This window comes from Vicugna pacos, chromosome 25 (assembly GCF_048564905.1).
Source record: "Vicugna pacos chromosome 25, VicPac4, whole genome shotgun sequence".
NCBI classification, from domain to species: Eukaryota; Metazoa; Chordata; class Mammalia; order Artiodactyla; family Camelidae; genus Vicugna; species Vicugna pacos.
This window is the reverse complement of record NC_133011.1, coordinates 1,470,321-1,494,787: the sequence shown is the minus strand read 5'-3', so window position 1 is coordinate 1,494,787 and position 24,467 is coordinate 1,470,321. Positions and strand designations below refer to the sequence as shown.

The 24,467-nt window shown below is 37.6% G+C and overlaps 1 protein-coding gene across 1 annotated transcript in view; it reads right to left on the bottom strand.

The window, feature by feature from the left end:
* Positions 1–933: 933 nt before the first annotated feature.
* LOC116277371 (ankyrin repeat domain-containing protein 26-like) overlaps positions 934–24,467 on the bottom strand; it is a 52,203-nt gene continuing 28,669 nt past the window's right edge. Inside the window, exons 11-23 of the mRNA XM_072949419.1 lie at positions 22,775–22,847; positions 20,789–20,941; positions 19,118–19,191; positions 18,486–18,627; positions 16,133–16,343; positions 14,790–14,970; positions 11,983–12,357; positions 10,393–10,545; positions 6,677–7,042; positions 5,908–6,098; positions 4,106–4,316; positions 2,390–2,435; positions 934–1,219 (exon numbers count right to left, since the gene is read on the bottom strand). Of these exons, the coding sequence (XP_072805520.1) occupies positions 1,197–1,219; positions 2,390–2,435; positions 4,106–4,316; positions 5,908–6,098; positions 6,677–7,042; positions 10,393–10,545; positions 11,983–12,357; positions 14,790–14,970; positions 16,133–16,343; positions 18,486–18,627; positions 19,118–19,191; positions 20,789–20,941; positions 22,775–22,847 (2,199 nt within the window). The 3' untranslated portion in view covers positions 934–1,196. The remainder of the gene's footprint in view (positions 1,220–2,389; positions 2,436–4,105; positions 4,317–5,907; positions 6,099–6,676; positions 7,043–10,392; positions 10,546–11,982; positions 12,358–14,789; positions 14,971–16,132; positions 16,344–18,485; positions 18,628–19,117; positions 19,192–20,788; positions 20,942–22,774; positions 22,848–24,467) is intronic.

Below are 24,467 nucleotides of genomic sequence, written 5' to 3'. Positions count from 1 at the left end.
TGGCTGGGCAGTGCGTGACTTTCTTCAGCAGCACTTAGATGCCTGGGGGGATGTAAGGGGCAAGAGTGATAATCAGTCTGTTGTGTAGTTGGGAGTTTTGCCAAGTAAGCACACTGAAAAAAAAGAAAAGGGAATAAAGGATCTAAGTAGGAGTTATTAAAAATTTAGCTCCTGGAAATTGTTGAGAAGGAGAGCATTTCCTTTACCATCTTACATTCAGTGATTGGGAACCTGCAAATTAAATTGACTAAAGCAGATTACTGTGAGAAAAAAATTACGTATGAATACATGCAGGAGTTCACAAAGCAACGGGATTTGAAGGGGTGGCTAGAAGTGGGGGCTTATATGCAATTTAATAAGTGACAGGAAAAGGAGAAAGGCATTTTCTGAAAAACAAATGACTTCTTGGTGAGAGGGGAGAGAAAGGGCACTTATGGTAGGACAAGTGACATTTAGGGAAAATAGAGAACACCTTAGGAGAATGTATGGGAGAGATGACAGGTTTGTGACAATGTCTTGTTGGGTCTGGTGCTAGGAACTTGTCTCTAATTTTAAGACTGTTTCCAAAAAGTAAATAAATAGAGCAAATGAAAAGCCTGAGGCAGATTTCGTTTCTCCATGGGGAAACAGCTGTGAATCAGCGTTTAAGGTAACATATAGAAAGCCTGATGGCACTGTAACGATTGTGATCCATCAGAACACTGGAACAGCCACAGCAGATCCAAACGCTGCCCGTCTAAATCTTTAGGTCTACAGACAGTGATTAACGCTGGAAAATTCACAAAAGCTATCAATCAATATCAACGACAAGTTTGGTGGGTGGCTGGGTGCTGCTTAAACAGCTGGCATCCGGGCTCAGTTTGAGTATGTAATACTCCAAAGGGCTGGGTTTTATTCCCTAAATCTGCTTAAAGTCAATGAGATGCAGAGAAATGTGGTTTAAAATACTACATCAAATTTAATCACGCACATAGAATGCAAGAGTATTTTCCCTTAAGAAACAGTGTCAGTATCTTACATAACGAGAAGTGAATAAAATGTTAGGCAAACAGCCCAGCAGGTAAATGTTTGCTATTTTATCTTGCAGATCATATACTTATTCTTCAAAAATTCCACATATTCTTCACGTGCTTTCGAAACCAGATCTGGACTTAGACTTGACTCATCCATCAAGGCTACGAGAGAGTCTGTAGGACTTAAGATTCAAGTTCAGTAGTAGCTGGAAAGAAAATGAAAGAATTAGATTCTTTACTGAAAATAGTTCATAGGTAACTAAATGTCAGTTTATTTTTTAAGAAAAGCTGAGACTCTTCTAAGTTTTAACAAGAATGAAAAACACCTACATACGATTACAACACAAAATACAAGATTACTACTCTAGACTTTGCCCAGGGCTGCACATTGAATTAACTGCTCTTGTGGCTAAGGATCAGAGCCCCTGGTTTTCTCATTCTTCATTCATTTACTCAGCAGCCATGTACTAAGGCACTGTGACAAGCACTGGAATCACAAGATGAAGATGACAGAGTCCACCCTGAAACATCATGTACCGTAAACTGGAAAAATAGATGAACAGGCAATTTCGGTACAGAGACATAAACGCCATGACAGGTATAAAAGAGGGCACAGTTGGAACACTCAGAAGGGACGTCCAGCTTTGTGTCAATACTGTCCCCTCTTTGGTGGCCGTGATGTGTAAGCAGATACCTGAAGGAGGAGGAGAAAGTGTGGGAGGGAGAGGCAAGAAGCAAACACAAAGAGCAGAGGCAGGAAGGGTGCCCGTGGAGCTGGACGCAGTCTGACCAGTCGCTGGAGCAAAAGGGCAGAGCAGGGGAGTAAAGAGATACGGATGAATACTTTTGGCAAGAGCCAAATCGATGTGGGTGTTTTTCTTCCAAGCTAAGGAATTTGGAATTTTTCCTGAGGGCACAATGTTATTAACCAGTGACAAAGTGAATGAAAGGAAATTAATTGTCATCCACCAGGGGACAGGTACATGAACTGCCCTTGCTTGAGTCTGGGTTTTTGGCCTCAGTCACTACCAAACTCGAGAAGCTGATGACCTCCATGCTTTCTGAGAACAGGTCCGTGTGCAGATGACAGGCCCACGGGGACAGCAGGAGAGGAAGGGCACAGCCAGAAATAGAGAGAGAACACAGACTTCCTGAGATTTTTTTTTAAAGCTATGGATCGTGATGAATAAATGAGGAATAAGTACACTTATCATTATGAATGAAATTATGCTTTCACATTTTTCATTAGATATGTGTAAGAAAAAAATTTAACATAGTATCTGTTATTCAAACAATAGAATGAGGTGCCACTTACTCTTTACATTGTATTTTGGAAATCAATGCCTAAATTTAATTCAGAAATGTTGGCAACATACCTTCTTTTAATTCTCTATCTGTATTACTCTCCAACTCCTTCTGCATCTGAAATAAGTCAAATATTATTTTTAATGTGTAAGTTAAACAAGAAACACTATCATAGGAATGACAGCTAGCTTATGAAATGTGGCCTTTAAATAAATACTTTTAGAGACTTGACCTAACTTGGGGATTGCTTAAATAGAAAAAATAATCACAGGAATAAAATAAAATAAATTCCTACTTACTTTGATTTTAGATAATAGAGAACATATGTATGTAAGGCTATTTAGAGTCCCCTGATGGAAAGCACAGCAAACCCTGCCCTGTCGGATGCACATAATCTCAGAGGGTGATGCCTGATCTTAGCACAAAGAGTTTAAACAATTCAGGTCATGTTCTACACTGAATGCATTACTTTGCAGTTCTCAGAAAAACTGCCTTTTATAAAAGTTTAGTTTTTTTTTAAACATTAATGGCTTTTTCCTTAAAATGAGCTTTCCATTCCTGCACTAACATTAAAGGACAAAACTGTCCTCAGGAGCTTTCTCTTGCATTGCTTTTGCACTCACACTCTTCCACCATCATCCTGCAAAGTGACACACTGTCGATTTCTTGGTGACAACTAATGGAAACATTTTGAGTTTGCATCATGCTTAGCCACTGGCGGAAGTGTTAGCCATGCATTTTTTTTTTTAACACCACACAGTCCGGTTTCATGACTCTGAAGCACTTAGACTCAATTTACCCACAACACTGTCTACGAAACTTGAGCTTTTTTCTTCTTTGATGTATTATGACATGAAGCCAAGTGAGAAGAAACAGGTTGAGACCTCACTTAACAAGGGCCTGTGCTACCCTTCTCTGCATGAAGATCATGAAAACACCATCAAACCATAAACCCACGTGCACCGCTTTAAATGGCTATTTTAAAAACGATACACAATGAAAACTGGTTGTAATTTAAAGACTCCCTATCATTGCCACCTCGGTATTCCTGCAGGTGAGGGCAAGACAGAGACATAAGCGAACTTCATCTTAAAAGTTTAAGTATTTGCTTTGCTTGACTACCTATTTAGAAATGTTCTACAGCTGCTCAGTAAGACATTTTATAACAATTAAAATAACAATGCTATAAGTAAAACAGCAATTAAGGATGTACTCTTACAGAAGAAAATGATAAAAATTTTAAACTTAAAAACGGAACTTAATGTTTTTAGTGTCACAAGTTTATTGAATTCATAAAAAGAATTTATCTTGGATTCCTTTAAATAAAAAACATCCTCATGTGGTTAAGTAGCTCAATGCCAATCATTTACTTATGCTTAGGGGTAGAAAAACTGGGGTGCTGCAAAACTGAAAATTAGTATCAACCAGTGCCAAACCGAAACCAATCAGAAACTAAGCCAAACATTGGAAAGTGGATCTCTAGTTATTTGGCACTAATACTTAACTTCTAAAATAGAATTTAAAATGGAGCTTTTTAAGGAATTTAAAATTTGTCAGTTTAGTTGCCTTTATTGAATAAAGTTAATGACTGGTATCTCTTGAAAATTACAAGTCCAGGGACTTTAAAAAATTATCAAATTTCTGTCTCCTTTCTTTATTAGCACAATTAATTATGGCTTTTACTTAGCGTGCGTAAGTCAAATAAACAACTAAGATTTTCATCAAATTAAAAACAAGAATTATATCAGAAATCTGAAACCCAAGGAAAAAAAGGCAATGTAACTAACCCGGAACAAGGGATCGCTCAAGTTAGTCGAAGGGTCTGAAACAGTCTTGAAGCGCCTTCTTCGAGTAGGACTGCCTTTGGCCTCCGCGCTAGTACCAGCAGCAGAAGGCGGTTCGCCGACAGGCCTTGTAGGAACAAAGCCGGGGAAAGAGCTCTTGTGCTGCTTCTCCAGCTGAAGCTTAGAGCTCATCTCGGCCAGCCTCTCATTAACCCTGCGAGGATCGCAGAACAGATTTCATTCATTTCATTTTCTTCCTAAGTGATGTGTATTTTTAAAGTTGCTATAATAGTAAACAGATTGTCCCATTAAACTGCGTTTTAACACCAAAAATACGTCAGCGAAGACCTACTGTAAACAATTACAGTTTAAAACTGTCCTAAAGAAGGACGTATGTCCCTGGGGGGGCCCTCAACTAACAAGTACTTCAAAATGGGGAGAGTCAGAGAGTCAGCCCCCACAGAGGACCCCCACTGCCTTCTGCACCGGCTGCATCTAGACATACTCACCCTCAGTAAACCAGTTTAGAAATAAAAAATAAACCATCCCTCAAAGCCACTGTCAAGCATTTGCTTTCACCCCCCTTATATACACATTTCACTCATTACCCGGGAGAAATCAAGCATGTGGCACTGAGCAACAGTTTAGAGTCACCACCTCTGGGGGGCACCAGGCGGCAGAGTCAATGGTGGGAAAGAACTACGACAGCGCCAGGGGCAATTTCAAGTGTCCCCCGATTTCCCAAAGCTCACTTTGTTACTTCGCTTTTACCAGAGGCCTACATCAGCACCTGCTTTCCATAACCAAACAAAATCTCAAGCGGATTTTCACTTTCATGGAAACAAAGCAAAAAGCCAGAATAGCTCTGGGTGTTTGTTTTAGCCCGAGCCATCAGAGGGGCAACGAGCACCCCGAGCAGCGAGAGGGGCCCCACCGAGCTCCTTCCCCAGAACCACCCTCAGTGTCCCGGCATCACGCCGCCACGGCTTTGGGCTGTGTCTGTGAGCGCCTGTGCTTTATGCATATTTATTTCATACATCCACCAGCAAGATGTGTCCTAAGGTAACTGCCTCTTTGCTTTACACCGACAACTTTCAAAGGGACGCTCTACTTTTGGAGAGCGGGGAGACCTGTAGCTTGTAACACTGCTACTCAGGCACTGGAGGTGGGACCCGCCCTTTCTGTCTTCCACACACCCCCTCGGGCAGGCCACCATATTCTTCTTAGCCACTTTGTGAACCACTATATGCTGCCCTTCACCCCGATGTGAATTTCCCCCTATTCCCCAAGCATGCCTTTATGTAGCGGAGACAAACTTAGAAGGGTACAGTACTTCGTCTCAGGGTGCATACGAGCGGTGACACCAAATATCACAATCAAGAAAGTAAATTCACCAAACACCAGCATGGGGCCCCTTGGGTTTACGTTGCGCTCGTCCAAAACACAGTTAATTTTTAACTCATTAACATTTCTATTTATGGGAATTCCAGCTAGAAATTTTGTGATAATATGGCTGTCTAAATTACAAAGTTTGCAAAACCCCTAGCTTAAAGACTAGATCAGGTTAAATATATGCAAATATAAAAAATAAAGTCATATAAAAGCAACAAAAGGCAGGGAGATGCAAACTGCCCTGGACTGACATTTTAAAGGAGAGTTCATTTGCTAACATCATTTCCCAAAATTACACTATCTAGTTAGCTCTCACTTGCTACTCACCTCATGAACCTGGCTCAATAAAAATGATGCCTTAGAGGCAAATAAACGACCTAAATTATTTTCTATAATTCTACGTTTTGACTTACGAGGTTAGCTGACTTGCCAAAGACTTTCTATTTTCCAGCTCTTCCAGGTACAGTTGCTTGTACTGTTCCAATCTGTTTTCATTAGAATCATTTTTTAGTTCAGGTTCCAGATCTTTAACTCTCTGTTCCATTTGACTGACTGAAGCACGTCTGCACTCTCTTAACACGTTTTCTTGAAGTGCTGCTTGTGCCTAAAACACATTAAAAGGATACAATTATAAAAATAATTATAACCTGAGTAATTGCAGTCTGTTTGTACCCTTTAGTTTTCAGTCAATGACTCAGAGAGTAATTTTAAGTGTGAGAAAAAAGCTGAATGTTAAACTACTTATCATCAATGTCAAGTGAATTAAACCTGAATTACAAAATTAAAGTTGAATCACTCATATTAGTACTCATGTAATGTGATAGTTCGAAGAATAATAGGATCAACTTAAAATTTTATAAATTGAACAATACAACTTAAGAGTAATCCCAGAGTGTGGCACAGCATTTACATCACAATATATTCTTTTCCTCCTAGTTGTCTGGATTTACACCAATTGGTCTTAAAAATGATTCTCTAGTGAGAATTGTTCTGAAAGATCCATTTAGTGATAGTGATGATGGAAACTGAATTATTTAAAGGGAGTAACAAATGCGGCCTTCCTTCCAGAAATCTACAAAACAAACTGCTATATGGGAAGTAGAGGAAACACATAAAATGTACACATCCGAACTGTAATTCTCAGCGAAGTGAGTTAGAGCACGTTACAGATCAATGCTTCACCTGTATACACTGGCTGATTCCTTTCAGTTTTTCTGCCACATCCTGTCTTCTTTGCACCTCGGTTTCCTGTCTGTACTGCACAGCTCGCCTGAGTTTTTTCAGTGTTTTTACTACATCCCTTCTTGTTTGTTCTTCAGTCTCCCGTTTGTCCTGCTCCACTTGACTGTGATCCACTGTATTCATTTCGAGGTGACGTCTGAGGTTTACTGCTTCTTCCTCCAACTTCTTCTTCTCCTCCTCTAGTGCTTCACATTTCTTTTGCATCTGTTTCACAGATAATATCTCGTGTAGAAGAAGCTGAGTTTCTGCACTTAGATGGAGAAGTACTGAAGATGCAGATTCCTCTTTTGCTGGAAGATCAGCATTCTGCATGAAAAAGGTAAAATTGTTTGGTAAGAGGTTAGCAGACTGAGAACAGCCTAACTCTAACCCAGCATCAAAGGTTGAAATAAATTCAGTTACAATAAAATGGTATATCTACCTTGTGGAATGGAGAAACTCAAATTACTCAGAAAATCAAGAAAAAAAGTTCAAACCATCAAGAGTCACAAAAATACACTGTTTACTGTCATCATCTTTGTTATACATTTGTACTTGGTTTTACACTCTTATTTTTCTGTAATTGTTTCATGTCTTTCCTACATAAAATGACTACAAGGCACCTCTTAGTAGAAAGTCTCTTACCTCTTCCTTCCCCAAGTCTTAACTCTTCATGATTTTTAAAGTTTTAGGGAGGTCATATTGAGTTACTTAGGGCTGAATTAATAAATGCCTCCCAAAACAAGACTTTGAAAAAAGACTGCAATTAATACATCTTACAAATATGGATTCTAATGCCATAAGCCTTTCTCTGAACTACAAATATCTTATGCTAGTTTGAATTGCATTCCAAGGAGCAATGAATGATTCACAGAGTTAAGGAGAAATCCATCTCCTAGTGTAGTGGCTTTGAACTTTTGAAATTCAAATTACTAATCTGTTATCTGTTTCTGATACACTGATTGAATATTATCTAATTTTTAACAGCTGTACTCTTGGAAAATTTCCCTTGGATGGGATGAAATATTTATTTCATTAATTATGCATTAAGCTATAGAATACAGCTAGGCATCTCTCCTTTTAAGTAAAAGGAGGCAGACACAGGGAGCTGAGAATGCAGGATCTACACCAAGAACAAGATCGGCACCAGTGTTACACACAGGAACCAAGCCGAAAGAGGACTTCATTGTGAACCACAAGATGACGGATTAGAGAGGCTTCCAAAGAGGAAGGTTGAATTAATCTTCTCCAGGCTTAATCTTTTGCCTCTAGGTAGTGAAATCTATGGATGAGTCTATGAATTATAATGAATGCAACATAATGAACTGTATTGCAGACTGAGTCAGCAGATCCCCTGACCATGATTTGATGGAAACTGGAGTGAAGTGGGAGGCACTGGGTGAGATCCTAAAGGTCTGAATGGGGGGAAAGAATGGACTTTACCTTTGCAAGCCTACTTTCTGTCATGTCACAGAGTCAGCAAGGCATAAGCTGGCCACAGGCCCCTTCAGGACGCAGCAGATCTCCACAGAAGTGGAGTTACAGACATTCCGCGACACTGACTTTTTATTATTATGTAAAACAACTGGTAATATGCAAGAAGACTCGGAAAGAGTTCTCATAACATCTGAATTGGTACTGGCATGGGACAGACATAGATCAATGCATCACCACTGAGAATCTGAAAGAAACCCTCACATTTACGGTCAATTGATTTTCAATACGAGTGTCAAATAACTGAATGAGACAATAATAGTCTTTTTAACAAATGGTACAGGGACAACTGGATATCCACATGCAAAAGAACAAAATTCGACCTCTACCTCGGACAATATATATAAAATTAACTCAAAATGAAAGAGCTAAAACTACAAAATTCTCAGAAGAAAACACAGGCGTGTGTCTTCATGACTGGATCTGGCACTTGTTTCTTAGGACAGTAAAAGACAGAAATAGATTAACTGAACTTCATCAATATTAAAAACTTCTACTCTTCAAAAGACACCGTCAAGAAGGTAAGAAGGCAAGGTCCTGAACAGGAGGAAATACTTGAAAATCCTACATCTGATCAAAGGCTTGCACCCAGCATACAAAAAGGACTCTGACAATTCAATCATAAAAAGACAACCCAATTTGAAAATGGGCAAAAACCTAAACAGACAGGTCTTCAAAGAAGATACACAAATAGATAAGCACATGAAAAGATCCCCAACATCCTTAGTCATCAGAAAAATGCAAATCAAAGCCACAATGAGATGCCAGTTCACACCTACCAGGAGAGCTGATGACCAGTGGTGACAGGAATGCATAGAAATTGGGAGAATTATACACTTTGGATAAAAATGTTAGATGGTGTAACCACTCTGGAAAACAGTATGGCAGGTCCTCAAAAGGTTAAACAGAGTTACCATATGACCCATATGACAGCATTTCCATTCTTAAGTCTATTCCCCAAAGAAATGGGAACATGTTTACACCAAAACTTGGACAGAAATGTTCACAGCAGCATTATCAGCAATAGCCAAAAAGCAGAGGCAACCCAAAGGTCCATCAACTGATGGATGGATAAATGGTTTAGCCCCACAACCGAGTACTGTTCGACAATAAACAGAAATGGAAATACTGACAAGCGCTGTAACATGGATGAACCTTGAAGACGTTTTGTCAAATGAAAAAAGCTAATCATGAAGGACCGCACAGCATGTGATTCCATTCCTGGGAAACACCCAGAACAGGCACATCTATAGGGACAGAAGTCAGACTGGTGGTTGCCGGGGGATGGGGGGGCTGTGGTGCTGGGGGGGGTGATGGCCAAGGGATGCAGGCTTTCTTTTTGGGCTGATGGGAATGTTCTAAAATTGATTGTGGCGACAGCTGCACATCTCTGAATATACTAGGAGATAGTAACTATGTATCCTAAATGGGCGAATTATATGATACGTGAATATTTTTCTTTTTTGGTGGAGGGAAGTAATTAAGTTTTACTTATTTATTTTTAGAGGAGGTACAGGGGATCGAACCCAGGACCTTGCATATGCTAAGCATGCACTCTACTACTTTAGTTATGCAATCCCCCTATAATATGTGAATTATATCTCAACAAAGTTAAAAAAAAATCCAAAGGCAGGATCTAGACAATTTTCTTAATTCTCTATTTTGGGTGTACAGATGTGATCTGAACTTCTCCATGCTTTGACAACATGTCTAAAATGAATAGAAAATGAAGGCAATGTCTAACTTCAACTGGTTTGTATAATGACCTTTCTGCACAAGGCATTCTGAAATCCATGAAATAAATACACACAGATTCTATATCCATTCACAAAAGTGAAGATGAGACATGACAATTTTCTGGAACATTCCATGAAACATTATCCTCTGATTTTATCTAGCTTGCCTCATTGTGGTGAGAGATCACTAAAACATACTGTTTAATAGGATAAAAAAGTTAACTTCTGTGAGGAAAGAGGTATAATTCTCAACTTCTCTAAGGGTAAATATAAGAAAAAAATAAAGAATGGCAGAATGAAAGTCAACATTTAAGAAACAAGTGCATTATAAAGATAATAAAAGTACATTATAATGAAGATGCAAAAGAAAGCTATCCCCGAAAAGCTAGTGTCCTACAACACTCTGTGCTGCACATTCATGGCCGAAGTGCTGAATTTCATACATACTGGGTTTGCAGCTTGATGTGGCTTCCTCTCTCCATCCTGTCTCTTTTTTTCTGAGTTAGTTTGATGATGTGCTGTCACCTCCAGGGATGCTTCCAACATGGACACTTTCTTTCGGGTGTCAGCCAGTTCTTGCTGAAGCTGTCTCATACAGGCCTAAAAAGATAACTCTGTTACTGAATTTTCTGTCACCTTATCATTAAGTTACATTAATAATATATAACTCCAACAAATGGGCTTTGAGAACTATCCCCACAGACATCAGTTCACCTTCTTTTCCTCATAGGCACACATTCCTGCTTACTGAATTTCATTAAACACACAGAAGGTGTGGCCCTCCTGCCTTACCGACAGTAAGTTAACTTAGACAATGGATGCAGCCCCACCAGCCCCTCCCTGCCCCTCCCAGGAAGCGGCCGAGCTTCACCCCCACTGAAGTCTCTGACAGAAAGGGGTGTGCGGGTGGGCTGAGTGGTGGTAAGTTCCACACTGTGGAACATTCTCCCTCTTTCTCATTAGAGGCTTAAGTTCAGAGTTCTTCACATCTTCAATCTGGTGTTTAAACCCTTCCAACAGACTTCCATCTCACAATAAAAACGAGGATATTCCAATGGCCTTTGGGGACCTGAGACAACCTGGCGTCCCCTGCCTCCTGGACTGCAGCTCCCACAGCTCCCCCCACCCCTCCCACTGACTCCCTTCCTGCCACTCAGGACTCTGGCTGCTCCTCCTCAGTCTGAAAATGGGACCCCAGTGCCAAACTCGTACATCACAGAGCGCCCCAGTTCCTCTGTACTGGACAAACTTAGATCCGAATGACAGTAACTGAGCCTTGCAATGAGAACTGTGAGCACATTATTTGAAAAAATGTTCAAAGTAAATTACAAATAGAACAGGGGAGACTAAGTCAAACACAGTTTTGCTAAAATTTACATTTGTCCCAAATTATGACTGAATGAAAAGTAGATGCCTTTAAGGAGTGGAGAGGTCATAACAATACATGATTTGAGATGGAAGTATTTCTAAATTTAATTGCAATTGACATGAATAAAAATAAAGTTATATCAACTAAAAATGTATGAAAAGCTACTGAAGGAAAAGTACTGCAAGATACAGCATTTACACATTAACTGTCAAGGTAATCCACACAATTGAATCTTTTCTCTCTTTCTCTCTCTCTTTTTTTTTTCTTTACATTTTTTGTTCACACAACTGAATCTTAATTTCAAAATACTCATTTTAGGTCTGAGCATTTCATTTATCTGCTTCACGATACTAAAATGTGGTGACAGAAAGATTAAAATGATTTAGGCAGTATAAATTACTAAGACCTGCCTGTATCTGTCAACAGCTTATAGCTTAATCTCTTAGAATTTCAGGTGGCACGGCATCTTGACTCAAAGTAAAGCACCTCTCAGGTCTAATTTTTGTTTGCTGCATACAAGAAATGCCTTTACGCTGCTTTACAGTGTATATATTTATAGCCCGCACATTTTTTATGTTCAACTAGTTTCAACGTTCAGCTTCCATCAGATACTACTTTGAATTTTCTTTGAGGAAGTCTGAAAATTAGTTCCCTTTCTGGGTACTTACTTCCATTTCTGCTCTGTCCGTTTCATACTGACACAGTCTGTCCTTTAAACGTCTGCATTCTTTAATTAACTCCATGTTTCCTTCCTCCAGCTTCAGAACTCGTCTGCTCATGGCTTCAAGTTTTCCCGTGTGATCCAGAAATGGCTCTGGGGTATTAAATATTGTCTTTTCACTTCTGGCTTTATTTTGAGCCACTTCTAGTTGCTGTCGAAGCAACGTGTTTTCACTTTGCAGTTTACATATTGTCTCCTTCAAGAATGCCTGCTTTGCAATGTATTTGATGACATCCCCTTGTGTGCTCTGAGACAAGGGTTCAGTTTCCTTGTTTGAATGCTGGGCTTGGCCTCCGTCAGACAGCTCAAAATCCATTGTGTCCTGTAAGTGAAACCCCTCATCTCTTACTCTTTGAACTGTACGCAATAAACTGACATATCATAATTTCCTTTGAAGTGGAAGACTAATCTCTAAGTTTATACAACAAAAAGTTTGCAGTAACTGGGTATCCAACTGGAAAAACTTAAGGTGGATACAAATCTCAAACTTTTACCAGAAATCCCCCAAAGTTCAAAAATTTAATTAAAGACAGTGAATCCATGAAAGTAAAAAAGAAACCACAAAAGGATGTTTAAGAAGCTCAGAATCGGAAAGGTCTTTCTTTCTCTGAAATACAACAAACCCAAAAGGCTTAAAATAAAAAATGAATAATTCTGACTACACTTAAAAATTATATCTGACATCTAACCTTTACAGCTACCGCCAAAGTAAGAGCCTTAGCTCTGTATAAATTGGGACAGGTTAGATTTCCTAAAAAATTCTTTCCTGAGAATATTCCATAAATATTCTCCCTTTCTAACATTTTTAGAGTGAGTTATAAGAATTACATGTATGGATAAATGATAAATCTAAGCACTGTACTAAGCACGTCTACAAACATCAGTTAACTCATTTAGCTGTGACAATTCTGGAATAAAGGGTTAAAAACACAAGCAAGCTGCAGGGTTTCCCCCAGGGCTTCTGACTCTCTGACTCTTACACCAAACCAAAGCTACTTCTCTAGGATAAATACATAAACACAAGAGAAGCCTTCTATTTCCCTAATGGTGAATACACTAAAGGTAAAGAAGGTCAAATTTATAGAGCTCTTCTTAGAAAATCAGGAGACTATTTGCTTCTGCAATAATTTTTATTTCTTCTTCATGATGTTTATAACAGTAATGGATGTGAAATAGCAGGGAAATACAGTGAACTGTTTAATTAAAAATAAAATACTGATCAATAAATTATCACTAAGTATAGATTATGGCATATCTTTCACTATACTCGAAAGCTCCTTGTACTGAAATCGGATACCACATGGAGCAGAGCGTTACTTTTGATCACACGTAGGAGAATGACACCCAAACTACGGTTTCTGAACTAGCTATACTTTTTCCTCCTTACCATCAGTGGAAATGATAAAGTAACCTCTCCATTAGTCTATCAAAGGAGTGAGATCACTGCCAGAAACTAGAATGCCTGCTGTTAGTAGCAACAGTTTTGAGATAATGGAAAGTTCATCAATTCCTATGGACAATATTAACAGCCTCTCCTTGGATGAGGCCGTTGTGAATGTCACGACATCACTGTTGCCGGCAAGTGGATTTGAATTCAAAATATTGCTTTATCCAATAGGCCGGAAATGAAACCTCCAGAAAATATATTTACATATATAGGCTTTTAAAACCCTGTATACTTTCTGTACCTACAGTATTGGTTTTTAAACTATGTAAGTATACAAATTCATACACACACATGTTTGAAGATGACTAAAGAAAATACCTCAGCATTCATTTTCTTATTAGCCTTTTCTGCCTCCTTTTGTTGGGAAAGACTATGGACCAGGATTTTATCTTGTATTAGTTGGGCATTCTGCTCTCGAGAAAGTTGCCTCTGAGCATCATTTCGCTCTTCTAAAACCTGAAGACATATTACATTTGGGTTTGGGTTTTATACCATGAAAAAAAGTCAAGAAAAGCTTAGGAGGGGAATCTTTAAAAAAAAATTTTAAACCTGTTAATAAGAAGTAGCCTTTTTAAGCACAGGGATCTTTAATGCACATAAATAACTCAAATTCTAATATACGTGACAGCTAAATGTATCACAGAGCAAAAACACAAGGGATGTAGTAGTATCATGAAAGAAAAACTTTTTTAGCACTTTTTAAATTGAGTTATAGTCATTTTACAATGTTGTGTCAAATTCCAGTGTAGAGCACAATTTTTCAGTTATACATGAACATATATATATTCATTGTGACATTTTCTTGTTGTGAGCTACCACAAGATCTTGCAGATATTTCCCTGTGCTGTACAGTATAATCTTGTTTATCTATTCTGCATATGCCTGTCAGTATCTACAAATTTTGAAATCCCAGTGACAGAAAATTTCTTTATAAAGCATTTAACCAGTTCCAACATAGTCTCAAGGTGATTTAGCCTGGATTTTAACTTCAAAGAGCCAAAATTAACACATGGATTTGAATTAGACTTGTTACTTTGTTGAATGGGCCAAAACCGTCAATCCTTATGTTAATGATTAAGCTCAATTTAACTTCCATTCCTTCATTCAGAAAAGGCACAGAGCATCTATTAGATGCCAAGAACACCAAGAAATTAGTAAATTAAGCTCTAAATGTCATAGTTCATATTTAGGTTGAGATAACTTTTATTTGTTTTAAATGAAATATAGATTAATTCAAAAGAATATTGTAAATAATATTGATGAAACAGTGTTAGAGGTACAAAACTTTCACATTATGACTAATTTACCTGATTTGGTTTATTCCTTACGCTCTTCAGTTTGCATTCTTGTGCTCGGGCAGTACTTTCAAGTTGTTGTTTTAGGTAATCTTGCTCATTGTATTGTTTCTCTTTTCTTTTTAAATCGTCCTTAGATTTTCCGTATAATGTATAAGAACTTTTCTTCTTTGTTTCTTGTTCTAATGTGAATCTGCAGTGAAATATGTTTACCTTAAATTTATTTTGTTAGAAAATAAAAAGTTCATTTTATGATCTGGTTCTTCACATGCTGATTTATTACCCTAATGGAATTTCTATGTTCTCAATTTGTTTTTCATTTCTAAGTCTCACATTTTAAATTCCTCACTTCAACCACTTCATAAAGATAGATACACACACACAAACACACACGTTTGAAAAGTAGCAATGAAAAGACAAAATGCTACTGGGTTTCAGACAAGAGTAACTCTGGTCAATAGTGTAGGAAAGAAATTTTGCAATTATTCAGTAAGGTTTGAATTGAAAATTACCCTTTTTTCCCCACATAGTCATAAATGACTCTTTCATTGGGACAGAGAATTTAGTTACTAGTTAAAAGAGAAGTTGCTATTTAGAAACAAGTTTATAAGTTCATGAGGGATAAAATTTCAACTTCCTGAAGTATCACAGGGACTCCTACATGATCTCCAGCGGAAGGTAACATCCACAGGCATCTTTTCCAGAACACAGACCCGCTAATTAGCATAATCCAAGGCGAGGCTGGGGAGTCTACTCCCTGATGCCCTACACTATGTTTCTTCTTTTGCAACACTTTGAACTTACCTTGTTGAATATTATTTATTTAGTAAATCATTTTTAAATCCCTTTTGGTACAAGGCAGGATCCATAGTAAGTAATTAAAAAATAAAGAGTAATCCATGCTTTCAGCATAGACCTTGGAAATAATCTTATCTCTGCATGAGAGAGATGCTGAATAACTAACCAGTAATCACTTTCCACTTTACTTTTTTGTCCATCCATTCATATGTTCAGAATCAAACTGCATGAATTTTTTTTTAAAGTTTCTGCCTTGAGAAAAATGGTCATTTCATAATTCTGCAAGTGGGAATGTAAAGTAATATAAACTTTCTGGAGGACAATTGAGAGATAAGGATCAAAGATTTTTTTTAAAGAAATATAGAATGAGGAGATATATATATATATATTGCTGTGTTATTTCCAAGAGTCTCATATTCCACAATATTAATGAAATTTTCTCCCCTGTAAAATCCCAAAAGGTAAGTTAGCAATTATAAGACTTCTCCTACATACCTACAGTATTAAAGTAAATATAAAGAGTTCAAATATTTCTTTAAAACCAAGAAATTCAGTACCTCATGCGGCAGAGCTCTCGTTCCCACTCCATATTTTGAAGTTTTAACTGTGATTTTTCTTCTCTTGTTTTCAGCAGCTCTGTGTGTAGCCAGTTCACCTTATCTTCCATTTCTTTAAGTTTTCCTTTAAGTACTGCACAGTCAGATTCTTTAAGTTCTATTGATGTGAATGAATCAACTGGATCCTGAATTTTCAATAACCGATCAGAATCTGCATTAGGAAGAAAACAAAAATAGAAACAAAATATATGAATAATTTTTGTGTATAAAGGACTGTGCATTTTCACATTCATTCATCCATACATTGAACAAATGGATATTGAGCATCTATAACGTGGAAGACAATCTTCTAAGCTCTGCAGATATTAAAAGAATGACAAAGTAGTATTATGAACATTATGCAAATAAATTTGACAACTCAGATGAAGTGGGTAAAATTCCTTGAAGGAGAGAAATTACAAAAGCTCAATTAAGAAAGAACAAATAAGCTAAAAAGCCCTATATCTTAAAAACCAAAAGTCCTATTTAAAGACCTTACGACAAAGAAAATTCCAGTCCCAATGGTTACACTGGAGAATTCTACCAAATATTTTAGGAAAATTTAATACCAATTCTACACAAATTCTCCTCAAAAAATGAAGAGGAAGAAATATGTCCTCATTCTATAAAGCTGACATCACCCTGAATCCAAAACCAGACAAAGATATTACAAGAAAGAAAACTAATGTCATGAAAATGGAGGTAAAACTTCTAAAAAAACATTAGCGAATTAAATCCAACAATACAGGATAATTCATCGTGACCAAGTCGGGTGTATCCCAAGAATGCAGGGCTGTTTTAACACTTAAAAATCAATGCTATTCATCATATTAACAAACTAAACAAGAAACCATATGATCATGTCAGTGGATAAAGAGTCACTTGCCAAACCTCAACATGTATTCCTGATAAAAACTTCCAGCAAACTAGGAACCAAGGGAACGTCTTCACTATGACAAAGATCTGTGCTAAGCCTACAGCTGACACCATATGCAACGGTGAAAAACGGAATGCTTTTCCCAGAAGATGAGGAACCGGACAGGAGTGGCTTCTCTTACTTCTTCTAATCAGCACTGTACTGGAGCCAGTGCAGTCAGGCAAAATAAAGAACCAAAAGGCATCTGGATGGGAAATGAAGAGGTAAAAGTGTCTGCTAATCAGCGGGAAATATTGCATGGTGCGAGTCAGCTAACTCCAACCTGTGGGCCGGGTTGCTTGCTTTGGTCAATAAACTTTTACCATGCCCATTACAGCCACGTCCATTAACTTGTGTATTGTCCATGGCTACTCTTGTTGCAACAGTGACAGAGCTGATTAGCTGTGACAGAGAATGTATTCATTGGCTGCAAGTCTTAAATGTGAACTACCCTTAGTAACACAGTAGTTTAAAGAAGAAAAAGCTTGACCACCTCTGGTTATGTAGAAAATCTGAGAGAATCCATAAAAAGGCTACTAGAACTAACAAATGGGTTCAGCCAGGTTGGAGGGCACAGGGTCAGCATACAGAAATCAACTGCATTTCTATCATCAGAAACTAAAATTTAAAATACATTATTTTAAAACAAATAAATAAAAATATACAACTTATAACCTCACTGAAAAATAAGAAATACAGGTAAACTCATAGAAGACGGAAAGACCCAGACACTAAAAACTCTAAAATATTACTGAGAAAATCAAGGAAGACCTATGTAAACGGAGAAATAAACTTTGTTCGGGGTTAAAAATTCCATATAGTTAAGAAGTCAATTCTCCCCAAATTAATCTACAGATTCAACATAATCTACATCTCATTTCCAGGACACTAGCAGACTTTTTTTTTTTACATTGAAAAGCTGATTCTAAAATTCATGTGGAAAGAGGGGTAATAAAAGGAAACAAGATGAAGCCAGAGGACTGTGGCCTTTAACCATGGAGCTACGAGAAGCAGGAGCTGGATTTTAGGCAAGGAGGTAACAAAGACCTGAATTTTAAAAACTGTCTAGTAATCCCGGTTGCGGTGTAGACCAAGGTCCCAGGAGGCGGAGCGGCGGCGAAGAAAGTCCTGAGGTGATTTCAGTGTTCTAGGAGGGAAGCAGTGATGACCTGACCTCGGGTGAAGGCGTAGGGGCAGCAGAGTCAACAGAAAGCACAGGGAGAGGGGCGGCCACAGCCCCTGGCTGGCAGCGCACACGTCTGCTTCTGCTTCAACACAGAGCAGGCCTCCGAGACGCCGCGGCCTGTGACGCAGCCGCGCTCCCCGGGCAGCGCTGGGTGTGCACACGTCACCGCGAGACACTTAAACAGGCTGTGCAGTCACACGGGGGGGGCCTACCTTCACTCTCTGGGCCAAGTCGTTTGATTGGCCTCAGGGTGTCCTTAAAATTATGGAAAAGCGACTCGGAATCCTCGGAAGCTCTCCCCGGTGACAGAGTTAAGTCATCGAGGAAATCCACAGAATTCATCTGCTCTTTGACCTACAAGTAAATAATGCTATTTCACAGTGTCTCCAACATAGTTATAAAATATGCTCAGTGTACAGACGTGATAGATATCCATCTTTTTATGAGAGCAAAAACACAGACACTTCTCGAAAGAACTGATTTCTGTCAAAAGGCTAACTTTATCAATAGTGTTTCTAAGTGATTTTTAAGTAAATGTTTCTACAACAAAGAGGATTTTCTGTTTTTCCACTCTATCTTTTATAATTTTTTTTACTACAGGAAAACAATATTCAGGAAGGTTTTTTCGCCTCAATTCCAAGGATAAAGTTTAACTATAAATGATTATAGATCCTAACGATACTTTAAGTTTTCTAACTAGATAAAATGCTATTAAAAACTAACTATTAAATAATTATTTATTGACTCTAAAAGTCTAGTTTGAAAGGCAACTTTTTTTGAACTGTGTTATTAAAGCACAGAAAACAGTATTAAACCAGAAATTTAAATTTACATTTTTACATACCAGTGAGTAGTTATTTTCACTTCCATCAAGTCTTTCTTCCTCTTCCTCAGATGTCCTTTCTAAGTCTAGGTCTGCTGAAAAATGAATATGCTTAGTTAAAATTCACTACTTAGAACAGCTAGATAAAAGGCATCATCTTTATAAAAACATAAAACACATTTCATCAATTGATAGTTCAAATTAAGCTTAATCTTTAGCTGGATATTTACTTCTTTAAGAAATACTTCTAATTATTTAAAATTTCAACAAACTGGGAAATACTAGATGTTACCAGATTAAAGGCATACAAACATCTCAAAGTTTCACTCACAAATTGATTCACCAGACATGAACAAAACAAAGAGAAATAAAACAAAATTTAAAAATACAGTAGAAATATACAAAGTCACGATAGACTCTATTCTCTACCTCCTAACAGTACCTCTTTAACAACATACCAAGCTTCAAGAGCAATGTTATTCATGGTTTCCAAAATTACTGCTACTTTTTATGCTTTTATCTTTCCTTTATCTGAAATGTTTCCCTCTATTGTTCTGACAAGTTCCTTTTCCTCTTTGAAGACTCAGCCTGCTCTGTGAAGTCCTCCTTGATTACAGCTGTCTTTCTGCAGAGACACAGGGATCTCTTTCCTTGGAGTTACCTTGGTACTTCACAGATTTTTCTAGTGTGTCTTCACCAGCTGAACTGCAAACTATTTCTTTACATGTCTATCCTCTTTGCTCCTCTGCTGCCGAGGACAAACTCTTAAAAGTATCTTTGTATAAACAGTATTTATTAGAAAAACTTTGAGTTTATAGCTTGTAGTCACTACTATAGGAGATAACTGAGAATCTTTTGTAAATACGACAGTAATTCTACAGGTAAGGAAAGAAAAGATAAAACTATAGGAGCAGAAAAAACATTGTATGACTTATTATTACAGCTCTGATTATATCACTGATTAAGGCACTAAATTAATTGGTATATACAGTAGAACACATATTAGATGTGGTTAATCAACAGACTGGGTATCCTAGAAGAATTAGAATTGATATTCCATATATTATTTTTAAGTGATAAAGCACTCCTTAAAAACCAATATCCTTTTCAACCTATCAATCCATTACAAATAATAAAACAAGCTGATATACGATGTGGACACAGTTAAGAAGGAGGTCCTGTGTAGCAAATACCCAATGTCTGCCACTACCGCTGGGAAAGCCACTTCTAAAATACAGAAAGGCAGAGAATATACTAGAAATATTTTGATATTTAGTTGCGGAGGTACTTTTTCAGTTACACTGAATATGGCTATAACAAACATTTATAAATTCAGAGCTAGATAAAAATAAAGCTAAGAAATCGTATTTTCAGAAGGGAATCTTTGGATGTCCACCTAGGTTTCCCAACTAGTCACAAAGCTCTAGACATCACTCTCCTACCCGCTCTCAGGACTGTGCTAAACACTAGTCTGAACGAACTTACTTTCTCCTAATTCCCTTTGCTATTTAATATGTTGCTTTGTCAGAGGATGAATGTAAATGTCATGCCAAAAGGTATTGTCCAGTTGTAGGTTTCATAAAAGGAGTAAACACAAAGGAGATCCTGCCACAAAATGATTTCTGCAAAGTCAGAGTATGGTGAAGCCACGCACAGGTAGGCCATGGCTAGCTCTCTGTGCTGCTTTATTACCTTCTTTGCTGCTTCTGTTCTCTGGCAGCTGTGACTCACACAGGCCACGGAGCGCTGCATTTTCTGACAGAGACACGGCTCCAATATTCATCCGGTCTTTGTCTACTAGGGCCATCTGCATCAGTTCTGTGGGTGTTGACTGGTTTGTGGTCACTGATTGTGATACCAATGGACATTTATCAACTTTCAAATGCTTGGCTCTTTCACCAGCCGCATTATTGAGGCTCAAACTAGTAGAATCCCCGTCTGAAGTTTCCACTTATTAGAATGTGAATAACAAAACAAACTTGACTAACTTGTACGAATTCTCTTCCCAGAGCAGCAGCCCCACGTCCTCCTCTCCCCCCAAACGCACTGCTCTTTCCCAGCTGGTTGTACTTTACATGTCATTGCTGTTCACATAGGGAACCACTGTCTCTCTTTTTTCTACTTTTAATTTCCTAGTATTACTTATTTGGATTCACTCATCACTCTCTATAAAACAGTCTATATTCCGTAAGAGCTTTATGAATAATTATGTTTCTTCAACATATGAATTTTTTCATTAACAATATGTATGTCTAACCAGCCATTTACCAGACATTTAAATATGCATGGCAGTATTGTGTCCTAGAGACACGGGCTTTAAGAAAACTTTTACTGAATGGTACTACTTACATTACAATGAGACAGTCTTTCCTCAATATACCAATATCTTCAGAATTCTTACCTTAAGCCTTGGATAAACATCATAAACTTACATAAGAAAGGATAGCCTTGAGTGACTAATTTTTTCCATATAAAAACAGGGTAAGTCTAGGTACAAACTAGATCCAAAGAGTACGGGGTGCCACGAGACAGGAAATATGTAATAAAAATGTTTTCCTTTTCATAAAAGAATTAAGTTGTCAGACTTAAACTTTTAGAGACAAGTTAAAGAAAAAAAGGCAAGAAATGTAGAAATGAACTTTAAAGCCCGTTTCATCACAAGGGCCCCTTTATCATTTCACATCCATGAGCCCTGTTTAAAACAGCAGTTCTCAGGTGCCATCTGAGAAGCACTGAAGCCCCAAGTTCCCTCCATCTAGGGAGTCCAGGAGGTCAAAACTAATTTCACAATAATACTGAACGCTATTTTCATTCTCATTCTCCGTTAAGTGTGCTGTGGAGGTTTCCAGATACATGACATGTGATAACATCATAGCTCTAATGGCTAATGGAATGTTTCTGTGTGCTTGTTTTTTAAATCTTTCAGTTTTATTTTCTAATATACTAAACATCAATAGATACAACCCACTTAAAAGTTCTTCAGAATTCTCAATAATTTTTCATAGTATAAAAATATCCTAAACCCCAAAACTTTTAGGATTATTGTTTTAAAAGATCATGTCTACCAAATACTAAGGCAGGACCAGTAATTTCCATCATTTTTAATAAGCAACGACACAACACCACACACACACACTCTCCTAATCAAAACATCCAGTTGGCTTAAGATCTTTGGGCTAGGGAAATAGCTCAGTGGTAGAGCACATGCTTAGCATGCACAAGGTTCTGGGTTCATTCCCTAGGACCTCCATTAATAAATAAATACAGAAATAAGTATCATCAATCTGATAGCGCTCGATGACATAATTAAAGTGAGATATGACTGACATATTAGCAAGTGAAGCTTTACCCCATGTAACGGTCAGAATTCAATTAAGCATTTTAAAACTCTGGAAAAATCTTAGAACCTAATAATCAGTCTCTCAGAATCCCTGAGAAGTACAGGGACTCCAAACTGAGCACTTTGGTGTCTCCCAACATCAATAGAAACATCCGAGTCAAAGCTGACATTTAAAAAATCTATTTCTTATGCTAATATATATATTTTCAAACATGGATACCGATCATAACATCTGCCTTACTTGTGTCACCTTTCAATTAAATTTGAAAAAATAAAAGGAATTAGGAATAAGAAGACTGTACTTCATTTCATGGTTAAATTTGTATTGCAAAACTTACCTGATTTGAATCTTTGTAAATTCTTCATTGCTCCCGTTTTTTTAGGAACAGAATCTTTCACTCCAACTGCAGGCTGAATGGTTTTTGAAACAAATCGATTAATAATGTACCCCAAATGAGAACTCCCCATGCCCGCTCTAGCTTTCCCATTTTATTGTCCTTCAGATTTTAAAAAAGTGTCCTCAACATTTCAGTAAGTCATTAGTGGCCACTGTGATCATTCTGTCTTACATTTCTATAGCACCCTTTACAGTTGACAATGTGTTTTCACATTTGTTACCACATTTTTATTCATGACACATAACCTGAGAGGTAGGTATCAGTACCATGTTTTTGAACAAGGTCACTGACATTCAAACAAGTCAGACAAGTGTTTCCAAGATCCCACAGTGGGTCAGAACCAGGATGCTACGTCTGCTGACTTCAAGTACAGTGCCGTGCCACCAGGCAGGAGCTGCCGAGATCCAAGAGTTCAGGCTCTTTTAACCTCTTTCCACGGCTATCACCTTGGAATAGGTCGCCTCTACCCTGCACTTAGCTTCCTTCAAGTCCGGTCGCCATAAAGGTACTCAGTGCACGCTATTTCCCTACCCGAAATGGGCTGTCCTCAGTGAAACATCACTCAACCAAACTGCTGCTATTTTAACCCCACATACTTATTACTATTCCCCATGCTTTTGCTTCTCCTGAAATGTTCTTTGCAGCTCTAATTGACAATCCAAATATAATAATACTTTGAAGTCACAATCAATGTCTTTTCAAGGTCAAAGTGGTTAAACAAACAAACAAAAACACCATTTTTTTGTTTTTTTGTTTTTTTAGTACAACCTGTTTCTCTCTGAATCTCACTAACAGTTTGACACATTCACTTGTAACAAAGAAACGGCTGGTCCCAGGCTGACCAAGAATTATTTTCTTTAGTTTTTAGAAAATGTAACTTCAGAACCCAAGCCGATTCCCTATGACTTCTAAGCCTTGGTTTTTGCACTACATACACCAGTTTCATTAGGTGAGTCTGGAAAACTAACAGAAGCGCAGTCTGCAGTGGTATGACATGTGGCACGGAATGACTTTACTAAGTTTGGGTTAAAAAGGAAAAAATTTTGCTGGGCAAATGTAAAAGTGAGAAAGTGAAGTCAAAACATCTCTCCATATATGTTTTAACATGACTAGTCAAGTACAAACTTAAGGCAAGAAAAAAAGGAAAATGTAAGTATAACAAGGTATGTGGAGAAGTACATATATTTCAGCACTTATATATAATAGATCGGTGATGTATCAGTATTGTTAGGGATATACTATGAATGAAAGCCTCTGTTTTACCTTTTTATTATATATATAAAATATATAAATTACATATGCAAGTATATATATTATTCTTCAGCAAATTTTATAAAAATATCAAAATATATGATATATAAAACAAAGGCCTTTGTTCAGAGTATATCCCCAATAATACTGACTTGTATTACTCTACAACCGTTTGTTTGTGAATACTACTATAAGTAAGAGTTCAATTTTGTCACTAGAAGTCACTCAATTGAACATGGTCATCTCTCACTACCTGAGCACTGTGAATTATTACTAGAGAGAGAGAAAAATAGATTTTAGAAAGTTCCTAACACATCAACTTTCCACCTAGAGAAAGAACAGGTAATTAGGACTCTAAGGATAATATATAGCTTGAAAAGAT